The sequence below is a fragment of the Alligator mississippiensis genome, chromosome 2 (genome assembly GCF_030867095.1).
Source record: "Alligator mississippiensis isolate rAllMis1 chromosome 2, rAllMis1, whole genome shotgun sequence".
Classification (NCBI taxonomy): Eukaryota; Metazoa; Chordata; order Crocodylia; family Alligatoridae; genus Alligator; species Alligator mississippiensis.
This window is the reverse complement of record NC_081825.1, coordinates 100,886,584-100,904,956: the sequence shown is the minus strand read 5'-3', so window position 1 is coordinate 100,904,956 and position 18,373 is coordinate 100,886,584. Positions and strand designations below refer to the sequence as shown.

Here is an 18,373-nt window from a genome sequence, read left to right as displayed (position 1 = left end):
TACCGTTTATTCCCCTTACGCAGGTGTTTAGCATGACCATAGTTGGGCCTGGTCTTATTAGGTGTGAGGCTGGCACACGGAAAGGATTGTAGGATCAAATGTTTAAAATGGCAATGATATTGGATTTTTTCTCTTACCTTTCTGCCTACTCAAACAAGTGTCTATGGCCAAATACCTTTAAAAACAGCTGGTCTGCTCTTCATTTAAAAGGAGATCAGATGAAGCATCGGGGAAAAAATACTGCAGATTCCAGGCCTCGTACTGGGAGGTTAAGAAGTTTTCTCTGTTGCTAACTTACGAGATAGTCAATTAATTTAACAAAAGAAGGGAAACTTATTGCAGCTATGGAAGTACTAGATCAAACCACAGAAGAGCTCTTCTTTTACACAAGAGCAAGCCTTTTAAATGAGATGAGCGATACAGCCTTATGTTCGACTCTTTACACCAAGAGACACTATTTTCCACAACTGCTACGATGATACAGGGCTTCACAGGACTCATTTTGGGATGAACTGTGCTTACTACAGGTTCCAGGTACTTTTGTGGCCACAAAATCAGGAATCATAAATTCATTTAGTAAGAAGAGGAGCACCCTAACATATATAGGGCACAGGAAAGAGCATTCCGCTTACAATTGCCCAGGCAGCAGGGCTTGAGAGCTGTGTAGAAGTTTGTTCTCCAGACATGGCCCCTACTCAGTTTAGGACCACTACTAACTAATTGCAGAAGACAGGGCAGGGTGGCACCTTAATTAGTCTGTAAGATGCCACCTTATCCTGCCTTCTGTCTAATTTCAGACTGCAATAGCTATCCACACCTCTCTTAACTAATTTCAGAAAGAGAATGAATGTAAAGCTTCTTCCATTAAAGGTTGGGCTACCACAATGCAATAGATAAACAAAATAGGGAAGGGGAAAAATAATCCCAAGATTTCCCTCCAATGAATCAGTCCTCCACTACCGCTAGGATTTCACTGCTTCCATGACATCCAAAAATAGCAATAGAGGCCAATTCATAAACTGTCAGCTTGAAAAATCCACCAATGTTAAGTTACTAGGAACAACATAAACAGCCTTTTAGAACGTGTCTAAGAAAGTATTAATGTCATTTTTACAAGGTCAAGGAAAATATGGAGCTTTTTCCTATAAAAAAAGATAAAATAAGCATGCCATGCTGGCAGATTTCACATTTCGCAAAGAGCCAGAGTGCAATGGCATTTGCTCCTAACTTTAAATTTTAGTCCCAGTAAGCTCAAAAACAAACAAAAAAGCCATTATTTAATACAAAGAAATGAATACATTTTTAGTGGCTCTGAAGCGCATTTCAGCTGTAGACATCCCAGCATTTCACACAATGCACACACATCATCATACCAATTTCAAAAATGGGGAAAATGAAGCTCAGGGTTTCAGAATCAGATTTGCAAAGGTGACTTTTTGCAGCAATGCAGATGTGACGACTCCGATTTGAGCATGCACACACCAATACACATGCTCATATCTAATAACAAGTCAGCGGTTGAAACACACACAGAATCTGGCTGAAAGTGCTTTACTCAAGGTCACTCAGTCAATTTGTGTTGCACCCAGGGAGAGTCACTCACCGAGCAGGGAATTGGTTTCTCTAATTCCTCATACTATGTACCACCCAGTTTTATTATATTGCTTCCATACAACATACAATAGTTATCTTTATGCGTATATTAATACTATTTTCTTATATGGCATCTTCCTTAGGCAATCAAGTTCAATGGTTAAGGATGTGGTCTGTAAGTAGGGTACAAACAGAGGACCAGAAGCCAAAGGCAAGAACTAAAACATCAGTTGAGGACAAGGAGCCAGGACACAGAATGAGACAGAAACCACAGAAGAAACTGGAGGTCTGGAGTGGGGCTCAAAGCAACTGCAGATGCTTTGCAAACCCCAGAGCTCCTGCTCATAGCAGCCAGTCCCCATAGGGCCACCACACCTGTGGTTACCAAGGCCCAGCTGAGATGTTGGGCTTGTCTGGTAATTGCTCAGAGGCCACAGATGGGAACGACTCTGGTCTAGGCTGATTGCTAATAACCAGAAAGCCTAACAATCATTTATTTAAAAACCTAGTCATTATACATACGATGGATAAATCTCTGGCCATGATTTTCTCCTGCTTATACCCTATAAAACAGAATTTACCTAAAAAAGACCTGATTCTCAACTTACACCAATCTTACACTGATTTCAGTCAGTGGTTACGTATACATATTTTGTGACAGAATCTGTTGAATACAGATCGGCTTCATCAGCCATCTCAAGACTCACAGATAAGACAATCATGAAAGACAATCATCCTCGACTCTGAGGGATTGCCGAAGAAGACACATACATACTGATGTGAATTTGAAAGCAGGTCTACATAGTTATTATATCACAAACCATGTGATCAAAATTGATGCTGCACATTCTTCAATAGGCTTCCATTGTTGAAAATGAAAGTATTAAGTCATTCAGCCATCTCATCTTGATTTAGTTTGTAGAGTAATTAAAAAAATTATACCCCAAACCTAGAACCTTCAGATCTGATTATCGAAGGCCTGAATTATTCAGCATATTGTCACTGGGATGTTAGTTGGGTTCACATGCCAACTGGCAACTTTGGGGAGGGAAGAGATTCTTCCTTGTATGTCTGTTAAATTGGACCTGTGAATTAGTTTTCACAATCAAGTTGACAGGGATAACTAGTAGGTCAGCTTGTACTGACTCTTCAAAAGCATTCAATATGGTGAATCAGGCATTTTTTAATGCTAATTGTTGTGATTCACTAGAAATAAACATGCCCTAAGACAGTTAAATAAAACCTTAGAGGTAGGAAACAGTTGGTGAGCCCTGGAGGTTCTGCTTCACAGCCACAACAAGTAACATCTGATGTCCCCTAGGGCTCTGTGCTTTATTCCTCTGTATTTTTTTTACTGATATTTTATGTAAGGCAATGTTGATGAGGCAGAATCAATGCAACTGGATTTTGTATAAAAATAAAATAGTAAAAAGGCTAATATGTGCTGGAGATGAAATTCAGAAGTCCCATGCTGGAACATTTTGTAACTAAAGACTCAATTTAGTAACAACTAGAGCTCAAAAAAACAACAAAGAAAAGTGAACCATCGACAGGGCACAGCAAATTAAAGCAACCAGAGTGTTTGGAATGGCCATATCCAAATTTACTTTTTTTTTTTCAATAATAATATTGGGTACTTACTTAAAAGATTTGTTGCAGGACTGTGAACAGCTTAATATTCCCTAAATGTAAGTAAAAAATGTAAATAAAAATATGCAGCAATGAGTGTTATTGCTCATTAACCACACCCCAATCAATCAGCTTCTCTCTTAATTTCAGGAAATAGCTACTGAACTTCTGAAATCTTCGTGGCAACTTACACTTACTTTCACAATAACTTTGGCTCTTATCCTCCTAACCTCATGACCCCACAGATCTGTGTGGGCAAAAGGAAGAAGGGGAATATAAAGGTGGCTACATGCTAACTTTTTATCTCCTAGATTATGATAAGGACAACATCTGTTCTTACCATAATTTAGAGGATATTCCCTTCTTCCATGGGTTTACACAGCCTGCATTCAGCTCCGACCACAGATTCTCCCTGTCCGGCACAAGACTACATCAGGGATCAGGAGGCATGGAGCCATACAAGGAACATTCCCTCCACCACCAGGAAATCTTATACTAGTTGGATTCCATACGACCAGTCTCACCAGCTTTGCGGTTCTTCTCTGCTGGCTGACCAACCATAAAATAACAACAGCAGCCTTAAAAAACAGGGCTCTTGCTTTTTGTTTAAACTTTTCATTGAAAATTTACTAAGTTACATGTAGATGTGCGCGCCGGGTCTGACCCCGGGTCACTTACGTCGCTCTGCACGCGGGCTGTGGCCAGCAGCCCGGGCAGGCCGGGTCGGAGAGGGCGGGCGCCGAGCTAGAATTAGGCACAGACACGTAACAGTTGATTTTAAGATTATTTTACTTACACCGAGATGGTCGTGGTGCAGGCTGAGAACTTGCTTGAGTTGCGGTTACAACAAAAAACACGAACACACGTGGAGGTTGCAAGGCTCCACGCAGACAGAACACGAACACACGTGGAGTTTGCTAGGCTCCACGCAGACAAACTCCGGATGTCCAGGACAAGCGCTCATTAAACTCGTCGTTACGTCCTATAGTAGGCTCCGTTCGAGGACGGGAAGAGGTGGGCGGTGGATCAGGCCGCCAAACTCCTCTGAGCGACACACAGGGTTTCTATTACCCTGCCGCGCACACCCAGAGTCCCCACGAGATGGATGCGGAGTCCTCTTCGGCTTGGGCGGAAACTGCTCAAGCCTCTTATATGGCTAGCAGGCCAATCACTAGCCGCCACATGTGAATAATTTAGAACTAGCCAATTGCGGGGCACAAATTTGCATACGACGAGCGGGAAACCTTTGCACCGTGCATTTCTGTGCTGCAAAGGAAATGCACCCTGCAAAGATCGCTGCAAAGTGGCGGGAAAACTTCCCTGCACGCGGGTTCTCTGCACAGCAGAACTCCTCCGCGCAACGAAGTTGCAAACCCACGGGGATAATTCTCAGTGCCAAAGCACACACACAAAAATCAGACCTTTGGGTCATGACAGTAGACTGTAGATGTTACCATTTGTTATTACACCAAATTACCTCACCTTTTAAATTAATATGTTTTTCATTAGATGTCAAGATTACTCTTACATAAAAAGGCGAGGTCAATTAAAATATCTCATCTAACCTATTTAAAGATATATTATCTTTTAACATCCACTAAATTTGAAGCTCTATTCTATTGTGATTTATAAGCTTTTACCCCTTTATGACTATGAACTTTTCCAACTAGTGCCTCTTTGGCCTCTGTATAAAAAATTCTGATCTCACAGACTTCAAAGAGATGTCAGCAAAGTGTCACTTTTTCCAGATGCCCTGCTGAGAGGAATTCATGTCATCTGTCTTCCTTAGCCTCCAGGCCCTTCATACAAGGCAAGGTGACAGTAGCTGGCGTGGAGAAGCATGCTTCCCTGGGGGCTGGCATATATTACATTTATGGTGCGACTAACATGCTAATCATGCCATAAATAGCAACATGCCACAAGTTCATCACATTTATAGGACTGTAAAATGGCAAAACAGCCACAAATATATTTAACAAAAATACTGAACATCTTTGTGGCTGGTTTGTATGGCACTGTAAACGGAGTGTGTGGTATGCCCCATCATCCTGATGCTAACAGTCTGGAACTTGGCTGGGGGCTGCCACAGTCCTAACACTGACAATTGCTGATTGTTCTCGGGATCAGGCTGTCCATGCCTGATCCACCTAGCTGAGTGCTGGGATTGGACATGCGGCAAACCAGGGGTCCAGGACAGAACTACCACCGGTCTGGTCCGCAGGATCAGGCTGGGAGCAGCTCCACAGTGGCATGATTGAGATCTAAGAAATTCTGAGCCTTATTCCAAACATCGTGATTTTGCCACATACATCTGCCACGACAGGATGCACGATATTTGAAATGGGCATAAAATTCCTCGGATCCCAATCACACCACCATGGAACTGCCCTCAGCCACCAGACAGGTGGCAGTTTTGTCCTAGACCCTGAGGTTGCCCCATGTCTGATCCCAGCACTCAGCCAAAGTCACCATTATTTTAAAGTCTGCCTGAATGGATGCTGGGGGCTTCCTCTGAACAATCATAGCCTGACATGCTATGTGGCTAGGCTACTGACAGCTTCCCTGGCAGTAAGAAGACATCTTATTGGGAAGGAAAGAGACACACCCATGAGGCTTATCCCACAGGAGGACCAAAGGCCATTCAGATTCTCCTCCTTATGTAGCAAATGTTGATTGCTTCGCTTCCCTGTGACAACCTGCTACCAGAACACAGATCACAGGCTCAAAGATCAAGAGTCAGCACTCAGGTATCTTTATTAGCAGATACTGTGATGTTACAGCACTTCAGCCTTCTGGTAATCAGCAAGAAATGCAACAGGGTTTGTCCGTCCAGCAGCCCCACTGCAAAGAGCAGGCACCTTACATGTACTTTTATACAAATTCATACAACACGTAACCAGTAACAACAAAGCACACTTAGCTTACTCCCGTATATGGAACCCCTAACTTACACAACTGTGATAACTACATTGCGAATTGTTACATTATTATTTTCAATGTGGTTTGCATTACTGAGCAACTGGCATAGGCTCCTGCAGCTGCCAATCTGTTTGTGACTTTCTCCTGCTATAGCCTACAGCAAGTTGCTATCTCTTACTAACTGGAGAACAGGGTTTGGGTTGAATTCGGTTCTTGTTCTTCGAAAATCACATCTGTGTGAGAATCCTGATGAATGACATTGCTATACTGACTAAACACCGACTTCTGTTTTCTTGTGGGTCAAGATAGAACTGCATTCAAGTTTCCATATGTTCCACATTATTTTGCAATTTGGAGGTAAATATATTTGGCTGTTTTGACTGGGGAGACAGGAGAAGAGAGATATCTCCTAGATCTATTAGATTTTGTGGGACCAAAAGACTTACATCTGTCTCACAAGTAGATGGTATCTCTGCCTAGGTCCGGGGCGGGGAAATATTTTGGGCAGAGAGCCACTTACTTTTTGCAAGCCACCGAGGGCCACATGACAGGCAGCCCAGGGGACATAAATATTAATTTTCTAAAATTTTTAGGGGCCCCATGGGCTGGATTGAATGGTCTGGCGGGCCACATCCAGCCCCTGGGCCTCATTTTGCCCACTCCTGGCCTAGGTAGATAGTGATTTTAATGTTTGGTATCTGCCAATCCAAAGGAAAGGTGGCTCATGCTTAGCTGTTCTGTTCGCCCTTCACAAAGACTACATTCAGATCTTCCCTCCTGGATTTGTTTACATTCTTCTTGTGATTTAATAAATGTGTGGGGGTTTTTTACATTTGTGGGAAAAAGACAAACCTAAATCCTCATTGTTACTTCCACCTAGGTGACTAAGAGGCCTGGTCCAAAGACCACTAAAAGGAAACAAAATTGATTCTCCCGGACTGTTGGAATCAAGTCCTAAAAAGGAAGGACCTAAAAATCTTTATATTCAGGATTCAGACACTGAAAGTTGGCAGAGACTTAAAAAAGAAAGTATTTTTGAATTGTTTCAAACTTCTAAAAGCATGCAGACACAAGTGTTATCAGATTTCTGTTGTACTATAAACTCATCAACACTAGCTCAATTTTATATTTTTATCATATGAGATTTAGAAAGAAGATTCGTCTTCTATTGTATCATTATATTTCTATTTTTAATATAGTGTCTACTTCAATTTTCTCCATCCCATCCTGTTCTTCTAGGTCCTTGGAGAGGCCTGCATGAGGAGGTTGGGAGGAGCCATGTCTCCTGAAAATACATGCTGTAGCTCAGCACTGCCGACTCCTCCAGCTTCCACTGACATTTTTCTGCCCCTGCACCCCCATGTCTTCCGGAGCCTGGATGGCTCCTGCTACTACTAGGTTTCAGTTTTGTCCTTCCTCAAAGCTGTCATCTTTTATTGATTGTTTGTCTTCTGAATTCTCCCTAGGTCCTGCAGAAAGTCTTGGTCAAATGCTTCTTATATACTGAGCTCCTAAAGAAGGGTGATGCACTTGCTGCTTCCAAAGCCTCATGAAGAGATCCAAAGTATGAAGGAAAGAGCTCCTACCCCATCCCCCCAGCTCCCTTGCCAGGATACCCTCACACTAAGGTATCTAGATAGTTGATCATATGGGTGTTATAGATTAATAGGTGATTTTTAAAATTGCCCGTCTCTCTTTAAACTAAAGCATCGCTATACAAAAAATGTTAATGCGAGGTAAGCAAAGATGGGAATTATAGCATGTCAGCTACACTGAGAGAACTGCCCATATATACATTTGCTCTGTGGTGGGCAGTAGCTTGCTCCTCAGTCAATGAAAGCAGAGAACTATCTCACATTTACTCTGGGGTAATAGCATGCACACAAACAATTACTGCAGTATAACTAACATACTCTTAGATTCACATCCTAGCTTCCATTGTGGTCCTGATAAATTATTTAAGCAGTCATACCCTAAGAATATTACTTTGCATATTGACAAAGATTATTTAGCAAATCACCAAACAGGGTTTTTCATGAAAAGTTAGAGGTTCCCAAGAAGTATCAGTTTGATAGAAACCAATAAAAAGTATGAAAGCTGTAAAACAAAAGTAATCTAACTCTTAAGATTGTTACAACAATCTTATGTTGCTGTATCCAGAACTAATGGATGTAATGTCTACTATCATAAGTAGATGTCGGAAGAAGTATATGATAACTTCTGTTTCTGGTAGTATTGTAGTGAAATACATTTTATTCAATGCAGTAATAATAAAATAAACCAAGAGTCCCCAAAAACATCAACAGAAAGATCCACAGAGAGTTCACTTCCACTATGAATCGGATTCAGCAAGTGGAATCATTTCTTAACAAATAGCAGCCCCAAGACCATTTTCTGCTTGAAATATAGTTCAATAAGAGTTAGCAAAATTGGTTTTGACAAACTTTTGCAGTATATTCAGAGGTTTTACCAATTAATAGCTAGGAAGCATTTAGGGCCAGCATTCAGTTAAGGGCCCCCAGATATTTAATTCATTTTCTGGCAAAACAGCAAACAAAGAACAAACGTTTGTACTTTACAGTGCCTTCAGAAGATATTAAGTGCCTTGAAACATTTCAAATGAACCTCACAACACTTCTGAGTTTCAATGAGTCAATGCAAAAATGAGGATGGAACCTAGGAAAAACTGGGCTCCTATCCCCGTGCTTTAACTAGATAATGTGAGAGGCAAGGACTTTGGAGGGCAATCTCTTTTACTAAACTAACTACGTATTGGAATAAAGTTAGACAAGCTATCAAATGCAAGACATTCTTCATCAGGTCTCTGACGATAAGAAGCCAGGCACAACCTAGCAAAGCACAGGAGTGGGGAAGGGCTGAGAGAAATTCTCTGGGGGAGCAGGCACACAACTGGCAGAAGAAAAGAAGCTGATTACTGCGAGATCAAGGCCTATACAAAAGGAAGGAGGGTCAATCTCACCTTCCTTGTGTAGAAAGAATTCAGGAGTTGGACAAATTATAATGTGCCATAAACCTGATATCAGTATTTAGTCATTACTTCTTAGTGTCTAGCCAGCTTGTGATTTTTTGTTCCCAAGTTCACTTTTTAAAGGTGTTAGGTAGATTTCACTTGAGTACGAGACTAGTAAGGTCAGAGAGAGAATGGCTGTTCTGTAAGACAGACATGTGCTTGTAATGCTGTAACCAGAGACCTGATGAAGAATCTTACATTTGAAGCTTGCCTAACTTTATCTCATATATATAGTTGGTACAATAAAAGAGATCACCCTAAGAAATGATTGCCCCTAGCATAATTTCTGGACCATCACAGCTACAACATCACTCTGTAAACTAGTGGAGCAGTCAGATGTTAAGATGTGCTCAACATGCGTTGGGTATACAATTTGGAGATACTTCTTGTTGGAAAAGTCCTAGCTTTGCTACACTACAATGACAATTAGCACACATTTTATTGCTTGAATGCTCATTAAGTGCAGTTAGCACATCATAAATGTAACGTGACAAGGCCCTAGATAACTGATTTTTTCAGAGAAGAGAAATGTGGTGTATTTAATTTATCTATCCCAACTTTAGTAAAGCATGTGATATGATACCCACTAAAAATTAGTTCTGCATAAGAAGATGCAAATTATCGCAAGAATTGTAAAGTGGGTAAAAAATACAGGGCTAAAGGAGAAGACAGTGGATTGTGCTGAAATAGTAACCGTCAGCTAGAGGAGAGCTTACTAGTTCAGTTCTTCAAGAACCAGTCTTGGGACCACTATTATTAATGACCTTGGTACAAAAAGTAGGAGTGTTCTCATGAAAGTAGCTGATCACACAAAGCTGGGAGATACTGTCAATAAAGGGGAGGGTTGGAAGGTTATACAAGAAGAACTAGATAACCTTGATTACTGGAGTAACAGAAATGGGATGAAATCTAATAGCACAAAATGCAAGGTCACGGCACCAAGGAACTTCAAAGAATTTCCACTATAAGCATAGTATTTATTAGTTGGAAGAGAGAGTGGAGAAGAAACACGTGTGCTATTAATCTTTCACAGAACAGCCTATGAGCTGCCATTGTCATATGGCCATGACAAAAGCAAATGTGAACCTAAGACAGGACAGGCAAGTGTCACAACCCAAGGGTGTGATTTTTGTTTTGTGTGTGCTTTGGCACCACTGAATTATTTTCCCGCCAATTTGTAGCTTTCTTTGCAGTGTGCATTTCTTCTTTGCAGCACAGAAATGCACTTTGCAAAGAGTTCCCGCCATTTGTATTATAATTCGAGCCCCATTATTGGCTTGCGTTAAATTATTCACACGTGGCGGCTAGTGATTGGCTTGTTAGCTGTATAAAAAGCCTGAGTGGTTTCCGCCCAAGTTGGAGGACTCTACGAACACCAGGAGGAGGAGACTTCACACTGTGTGAAGATCTCTAAGCACTGCGGAGCCTATCGGACCCAGCGCATTTCAAGCAGGCAACAGGGGTCTGATCAGCCTCTAGCCTCTCCCCGTCACCGAGCGCAATCTTTGATGTATCCCTCTTCCCTGTGCGCAAAAGGATCCACGGAGCCTTGACAACTCCGTGGGAGAGATCCGAATATTGTCCGAGTCCTCAAATGAGGATTTAAGCGGAGCTGTGCCTGGGAAACTGTCCAGCCTACACCGCGACCATCTTCAGTGTAAGTAAACAATCTTGAATCAAACATTACGAGTCCGTGCCTAATTCTAGCGTGTCGCCTGTCTTCTCTGACCCAGTGTGTCTGGGCTGCTGGCCACAGCCCGCACGGCGCGAAAAAGGGCCCGGATCGCTCCCGGCCCGCACAGCAAGGAATTTCCTGTGAAGACAAGGATGTATTAATACCTTTGTAAGAGGTCCTAGTAAGACCTCATTTGGAATGCTGTATGCAATTCTGATCATTCATATTCATGGAAGATGAGTTCAAGGTGGAACAGGTACTGAGAAGAGCTAGTAGGGTGATCAATGGAATGGCGTAAACGTCACAGAAGAAGAGACTAAAGACTGAAAGAAGATAGGATTGTTTTTTATAAATGCATCGTGGGGGATAAATGCCCAGGAGAGAGAAGAACTATTTAAGCTAAAGCATAAGGTCGGCACAAAAACAAATGGGAACAAACAGGTCATACAGGTCATATAGGCTGGAAATTCAATGAAGGTTTTAACCATCACTGGAATGTTGTTCTGGAACAGCCTCCTAACAGGAGGTAGAGGCAAAAAAAACCTACCTCATTTTAGATGGAGATAATGTGTGAACAGATTATATGACTTGAGCATATGACATGATACAGAGCCCTGAACTAGATTACCCAGGAGGTCCCTTTCAGTCCTGTGTTCTGTTTAACTCAAGAAGGGGTTTATTCCAGTATAAACAATTTTCTTATTAATGGGAGTGAGGACAAGGAAGCCTGTCAAAAAGAATAAAGCCATCATACACCATTAATTATGTGTGTACAATTCCACCCTATCTTGTAATTCATGGGTGTTTCTCAGACACCATATACCTAATATCATTATGTGTCTGATTTTTGTTTATCAAAAATGCAGGAGTTGCTTTTTTCTGAATAAATGTCTAACAGAAAAACTAGCTCTTTTTTCTCCATCCCAACTTTATCACACCTTACTGTGCATTCTTTCTTTGAATAAACCAACCAGCCTCACACTGCATCAACTTACTTTGGGCAACCTATAAGCTAAACTAAATAATAATAAGTAATACTTATCCCATTCAGCAATAGAGCTCACAATGATGGCTATGCATTATTAGCCACTTTACACATGGGAAGCAGGAGACAGAGAAGGTTGATGTCCAAGAGCACAAATCAAGTCTGTGGCAAAAGCAAAAGTTCACTGACACTTCCAGTCAGGCCCCCAATGCACTGAACCAAACTGTCTCCAAAAGAGATGTAAAATCATGCCTTTTAAACATCTAAAGGACCTTGTTTTCATGCGTGTTTTACTGGCAAGCAAACTCATGTGCTTATTAAACAATAAGCAAACTTTATCTGACAAGATGATTCAGGTAACAAGGAAATGAAGGTTGCCTAAAGAGAAAAAGTTTTAAAACTTCTCCTGATGCATACCACTCTGTGCAAAAAAGGAAAGTATTCAATGCTCTTGAAAGATTATATATTAACAAAACATACCAATACCTCCACTACTTCAACAGAAAGAAGTTTTTAGAGTGTAATATTAGAAAATTAACTAAACAGATTGCAATGTGATTGAAATTTCCAAGGGATGCCTGCAGTGAGACTGGGTACACCAAACTGAGGTAAGCATAGTGTACTTTTCTCACTAACCAAGTTTGGCTTTTTAGGGATGCCCAGCTGCTTTTCTATATTACAGAATGGATAAGATTATAGGAAAGGCAGTTGATTGGCATTTGAAAAAACATAACTTTATTTGGATTTCTCACAAAACTGTATGAAATGTTACAATAAGTATTAAAAATATTGGCAATATTACTGTTTATGTAAATAGGCTGATGGGAGCACGTGTTTGCAGTATGATCCTGGCTGCTCTTCTTACTGTGTAAGTGAGACTTGCAGAGAACTGTGTGTAGTATAGGTTTTTTGCCCACTGCAGCACAAACAGCATTCAACAAAAAACAAGTATTATCCACACATTCTTTACCAGGCAAGTACACTCTATCGAAAGACTTGTTTTACACCTATTTGTAGAATATACCATGCCTAGAAAGTGGACTTGATAACAGACTTTTCCATCCCAGGAGTACGAGACTAACCAATGATACCCATTCCCACAAATCCTTGGTCTTTCCAACAGCAAAAAAAAGGATATTGCTTCATTTTGAAATTATTTTAAAGCTGCTGAAAATTCCAATCACTTAAACGTAGCGCAGAATTAATTAGATGAGGTGGGAAACTCAATAATCATCTCAAACTATTATATCTTAATTAAATCAAGAAATTAAACAGTCTTAGAAACACTGAAAAGGCTTTTCAGAACAATATTATTTGACCAGTCCCACCCTGAACTCTATCCTAATGCTCCCCAAAGCCCCTGCAACTTCTGTCAAATGGGAAAACTGAACAGTTTAGCCATCACCAACATATAAATCAAGGTTAGTGTAACCCCACCCGCTGGCTAACTCAGGAATATCAACTGCTACAAGGCAGTATTTGTAAGTAAATCCCAATTAATTCCTTACTTTCTAATGTATTGATCAGCCAGAAATACCATAATCAGCAATTTTTGCTGAATTGCTAAAAAGATCACAGAAGCGCTTTGCTAATGCCTTTCTTTCCTACAGCCTTTAATCACAAGGAGTTCTCAAATGAAAGTGACTGAAGACTGATGTAAGATTTTATATATAGTCTCTGAAAATTTCTTTAGAGTAGCAGATGTGGAGCAGGTCAATAGATATTTCAAGCAGGCATATTCTAACCTAATATACAAAACAGTACCAACTTGTGTTTTAACATAAGACAGGATTTCAGGTTAGCGTTGTTACTATTCAAGTTTCTCAGGCACGGTTCATAATACCTCCAGAGGAATTAGATTAGAGAGCTATCCACACATGCACACACAAGGGTGAAGGTAAACAGGAAAACCACCAGTTAATATCCAGAGAAGTGGAGAGCTCTGTTACCAGAATGCTGCAGTTGGAGTGCTGTCTATTTCTATTCAAAATGCCACCCCACTGGCTATGACAGCATGCTAATCAATAAAAAATGTACTTAGTATTATTTGGTGCTCTGTAGGGAATCCTGCCCTCCCCTCAAAAAAATTACATTAAATTAATGCTTATATTTTTGTATTCTAGATATAAATCATTAATTCATCATGAAAGTCACATAAATGTAGGTGGGATTCTGAGTTCACTGAAATTGAAGCTTATTAAAAGCTTAAAGTACCTGTTACCAGCACAGAGGATCCAAAACAGCCAGATTGATCCCTTTATTCACAATACTTGCACCAAAAAAACCCCATAATAAAAACAAGCATGGTTTTTTTCTTAAGTCCTCCTACAACTTTGTATATGTATTCACACGCACACACATGCACACACAAAATCCAATGTATGGCCGGAGTTTATATTCCTACTCTGCATATGGAGAGATAATGTAAGGCAAAAGAATCAAGTTTAAACGGTTTGGAAAACAGCAGAAAGCCTGTCCAAACTTGCAGTCTCTTTTCAACAACAGTCTTACAATTTAGGATACTAAAGAAAAAGCTCAAAATATCTATAACTGATAAGGCTATGTCGGTATATATTTCATGCATATTTCAGGACAAGCATATACATTCTAATGATAGTCACAGAGAGACAAACAGATACGAATAAATTAAGTATAAGGATATGTTGGTATGTTTTAAACCTATTTCAACATTTAAGCCATCAGTTCTTTTGGCTTATTTTATAACAATTAACGTGCAGGCCATTTAAATCTCTGCACTGCAATAGGATGATAGGAACCTTATATATAGCTGTGGATGAGTGGATATCTTCACTGCTCCTTCAATTGTAACTGATGCCACACATTCCTTCTTCAAAGTATCCCTGCTAGCATACATGGAAAATTTAAGAGGCTGAATATTTTTAAATTAGTTACTACCTGAGAGCTTCATAAGGAGCTCAGACGCTGCCTTGACTGACATGTCCTGCCTTAACACATTTGCCTGCACTTCCTGTGGCTTGAGTTTCTCCTCAGGGAGGCTTGGGGCTGAGGCTTCAGATCCCTGGCTGAACGCATAGCTGGACTGAGACAAGGTTGAACTTGCAGTTTCTTCATCCTTAGGCTCGTCTTTCACTTTAAATTTAGGAGTCAAGGGCTCTTTTTGATTTGCAGCTGTCAAAGGAATAAAAAAGAAAGCGAGACTTAATGAGGTGTGTAATGTATAATCATACAGCAGCCAGTAACAGGAACAAACCACATAACCCGAGAAAGGCTGGAGCAGGTATTGGACACTAGCATATAAAACACTAATTTTAAAAGACCAAGGAGATAGGCAGGCACCACTTCCACTTTTTGTATAAAGCAGTGTTTCCCAACTTTTCCAGCCCAAGGCACTTACATTAATAAATTTCTGTGGCACACCTGTAAAGGCATTCCCCATCCTCATACCTATGGTAACTCATTGCCATTGCAAAATTCTGCGGCACACCTGTTAATTTCTGACGGCATACTTTTGTGCCGTGGCATGTTGGTTGGGAAACACTGATATAAAATAACATATTGGGACACATAAGGTCAGAGCATTGAATCTCAAGGAAATTTGCATCTTCTGTTCCTCCCTTCTTTCTTCCTGCCCCTGTCCTCAGCTACAGCCTGGCTATTCAAGCTGGTTTGTACTTTGTCCACAGGCTTGATGGACATCTAAGGCAAGCATTCTACATAATGGGCAATTTGGCACAGGACATCAGCATTAACTTATCAAGCTACTAGCGAGAAAGAGCATAGAAAAGAGATAAGAAATAAAAGATATAAGGGAGGAGGGCATGATAGGGGAGGCAAAAGGAAATAAAGAGGACAGATGATTAAGTTACTCAATTAATGATGGGTTTTAATTATTTTAGCAAGGTGAATGTTAGGATTTTTAGAGGCCGCCCAACACTTCAAGAAAAATAAGCCCATACAATCACAATATTTTGACGATTCTGTTAGAATATTATTTCAAGCCCCGAGTCAAAAAAGAGCCTTTTTTTTTTTAACATCCTTTAAAAGACTTACAGAACCAACTGTTCCTTCCCCAAACAGGTTTCTGAAACCTTGGTGTCCGGCTTATGCTGGGCACACAAATACACTGGTAAATGAAATAGTTCTTTAATTATCAGATGATGCTGCTGGATCTCTGGCACTGAATGTGAACATCTGGCTGCAATCAGGGACCTGAATGCTACTTAACACTTAAATGCCAAACATTCAAAATTCATGAGTTAGTCCCCCACCAAAAAGTTATGAAAATGGCTTCAATCATGAGGGTTTTTTTTGTAAAAGTAGCATTTTCAACCTCTCTTTTGATTCTTATCCTTTAGGAGAAACTCGATGCCTCCAATTGGCTTTCAAAATGTCACTTTAAACAGAAATACAACATAGAAATACATGTCCTTATGGCAAAGGACTCCCCTTAGCTCAGCAAACCCCAGGAGCCAGAGAAGCAACCCCAAGCTATCCCTTGCTAATTTCTCACCTGCCTAAGAACAGACTAGGCAGCTGACCCCATTCCCATTCCATGCTCTCTACATCTCCTCTACACTCATACACACAGTCCCCATACTTTTCTTTCCTTCCTACCACATTCTCCCTCTCTGCCACACCGCATTTCGTGGCACACCCTCAGTTAATTTCCTGCTCTCTTCAGTCCCCTTCTTCCCCTCTTAGTGCTTCTCAGAAACCCAATTCAATCTGCCTTATGCCTTCTACCATTCCTTTAGCTTCTCATAGCTTCCTCACTCATTTCCTAACACGTTACCCCTCTTAACTGCTCCCATCACCAGCACCTCCACCTTTTCTGATGCCTTCCAGGAAGGCAGCCTGGCCCACTGGAAACAATGGAAGATAATGAAAATTCTGGCAGTGAGCTGGTTCAACTTTTACTTCCCATTTTTAAACTGAGCTCACATTCAAATCCTGAACTGCTACCTGTTTTTAGAAAGATTGCATTAGCTTCTACCGCAAAACTTGAAGCCCTGCTGTTTACATTACAGGGCTGCTTGGTTTGGCTCTGGGGGACCTGTACTTTCAGGCTGGCTTGCTAGTTGGCCAGATCCTCTGAAAGAACAGGATTTCAGGAAGTGGCACAAATTGTGCATACTGAATCAACATGTACGTTTCAATGTATATCCACTGTTCTCTCTTAAGGAATTAAATAGGCTTAAATGTGTTCTTGTTAGTATGCATGATTAGCATTTATGCTCCCAGACAAAATTTCAAATTCACCAAAATGCAAGTTATAGTTCCCATAGTGATTTTTCATCAGCAGTAAGTTCCACATAGAACACTTCTACCATCTCTTGTCCAGGCCTGAGTCATCTGCCTCACTGTCTCTCGCACCCCACCTCTACACAAGCTAATTTATTCTAGGGCTCAAACTGGGCCAGCAGGTGGTGGTATAGCTTGGAAAGATGCTGCAGACTCTCAACTGCCATTTTAAATAAGGAAAAAAAAAATCTTTCTAGCTCTTATGGGTATGAAGAATAAAAAATGTGGACAGAAGGTAACCTCAGAATACAAACAGAAGATAATCAGTGCATAGCTCCCTGCTACAGGCTTCAGAGAGCCAAGAACAGTAGCTCCACAAGGTACGAATTGCCCCAGTCATCTTAGTAGGTGTTAATTTGCAGGAAATAAAGGAAATAGAAGGTGACTGAGACAAGTAAAGGCAACAAATGAATATTCTCATTTGAATGTTACCAGTGTTAGCTTTTTTATTGCTCAGGAAAGCAATACAGGAAAGGGAAACTCATAGGCCTCATCTATGCATAAAGTTGCACTGTTTTAAAATAAAGGTGTAATGGTAACACATATACAAGAGCAGCTAACCCACTGCAACTGTGTCCAAATTAAACACCTGGCTTACATCAGTTTAACCTACCCCAATATAAAAGTATCAACATACATAGTTTAGTTGAACGGATAATTTTTTGTTCAGATCTGGCTACAAAAAAAAAAAGCAGAAAAAGCCTCCAAAAACCAAAACCAGAAACAGTTCAACTAAACCAGCACAAAAGGGTATTTCTAAGGTAAATCAAGCCTACACAGGGCAGTATGTAAGCATAAGGAAGTGGATCTATACAACAGTGGATCCATACTAAGATAAATTAAAATTACAGGCAAACAAACTAATTTTATATCACTCCTGTCTTAGATCCAGAACTCTGGAGAGGATTCATAATACATGAGAAATAGCAAACAGTGACAAATCACAAAGCAGACTGGGAGAAACAGCGAGCAGGCCTAACAAAAGCCATTGCAAATAAAGGTGACTGTGGGTCAAATAAAAAAAGACAACTGAAAAACCTTTTACAAATTAGAACCAGCCTAGGATTAAAGAGAATTTAAGTCTATTCAAATAGCTTTGAACTACACAATTATTTATTTCCAGAATGAATAATGTTCTCTATTTACACACAAAAAATTACATACACATATATAATTAACTTGTATTAGCTTACCTTCATCCTGAAATACAATGAGAACAAACTGAAGGATATGTTGCCTGTAGATTGAATCCGAAGAA

The 18,373-nt window shown here is 40.4% G+C and overlaps 1 protein-coding gene across 7 annotated transcripts in view; it reads right to left on the bottom strand.

Annotated features, from left to right (window-relative positions):
- The window catches only part of ZNF827 (zinc finger protein 827), a 159,082-nt gene that overhangs the window by 75,016 nt on the left and 65,693 nt on the right, over positions 1-18,373 (bottom strand). For all 7 annotated transcript variants that reach the window (XR_002088380.2, XM_019481519.2, XM_059722006.1 and 4 more), the window contains exon 5: positions 14,749-14,982. Coding sequence is in view for 6 of the 7 variants with exons in the window: in XM_019481519.2 (XP_019337064.2) it covers positions 14,749-14,982 (234 nt within the window). In the remaining variant the exon portion in view is untranslated. The remainder of the gene's footprint in view (positions 1-14,748; positions 14,983-18,373) is intronic.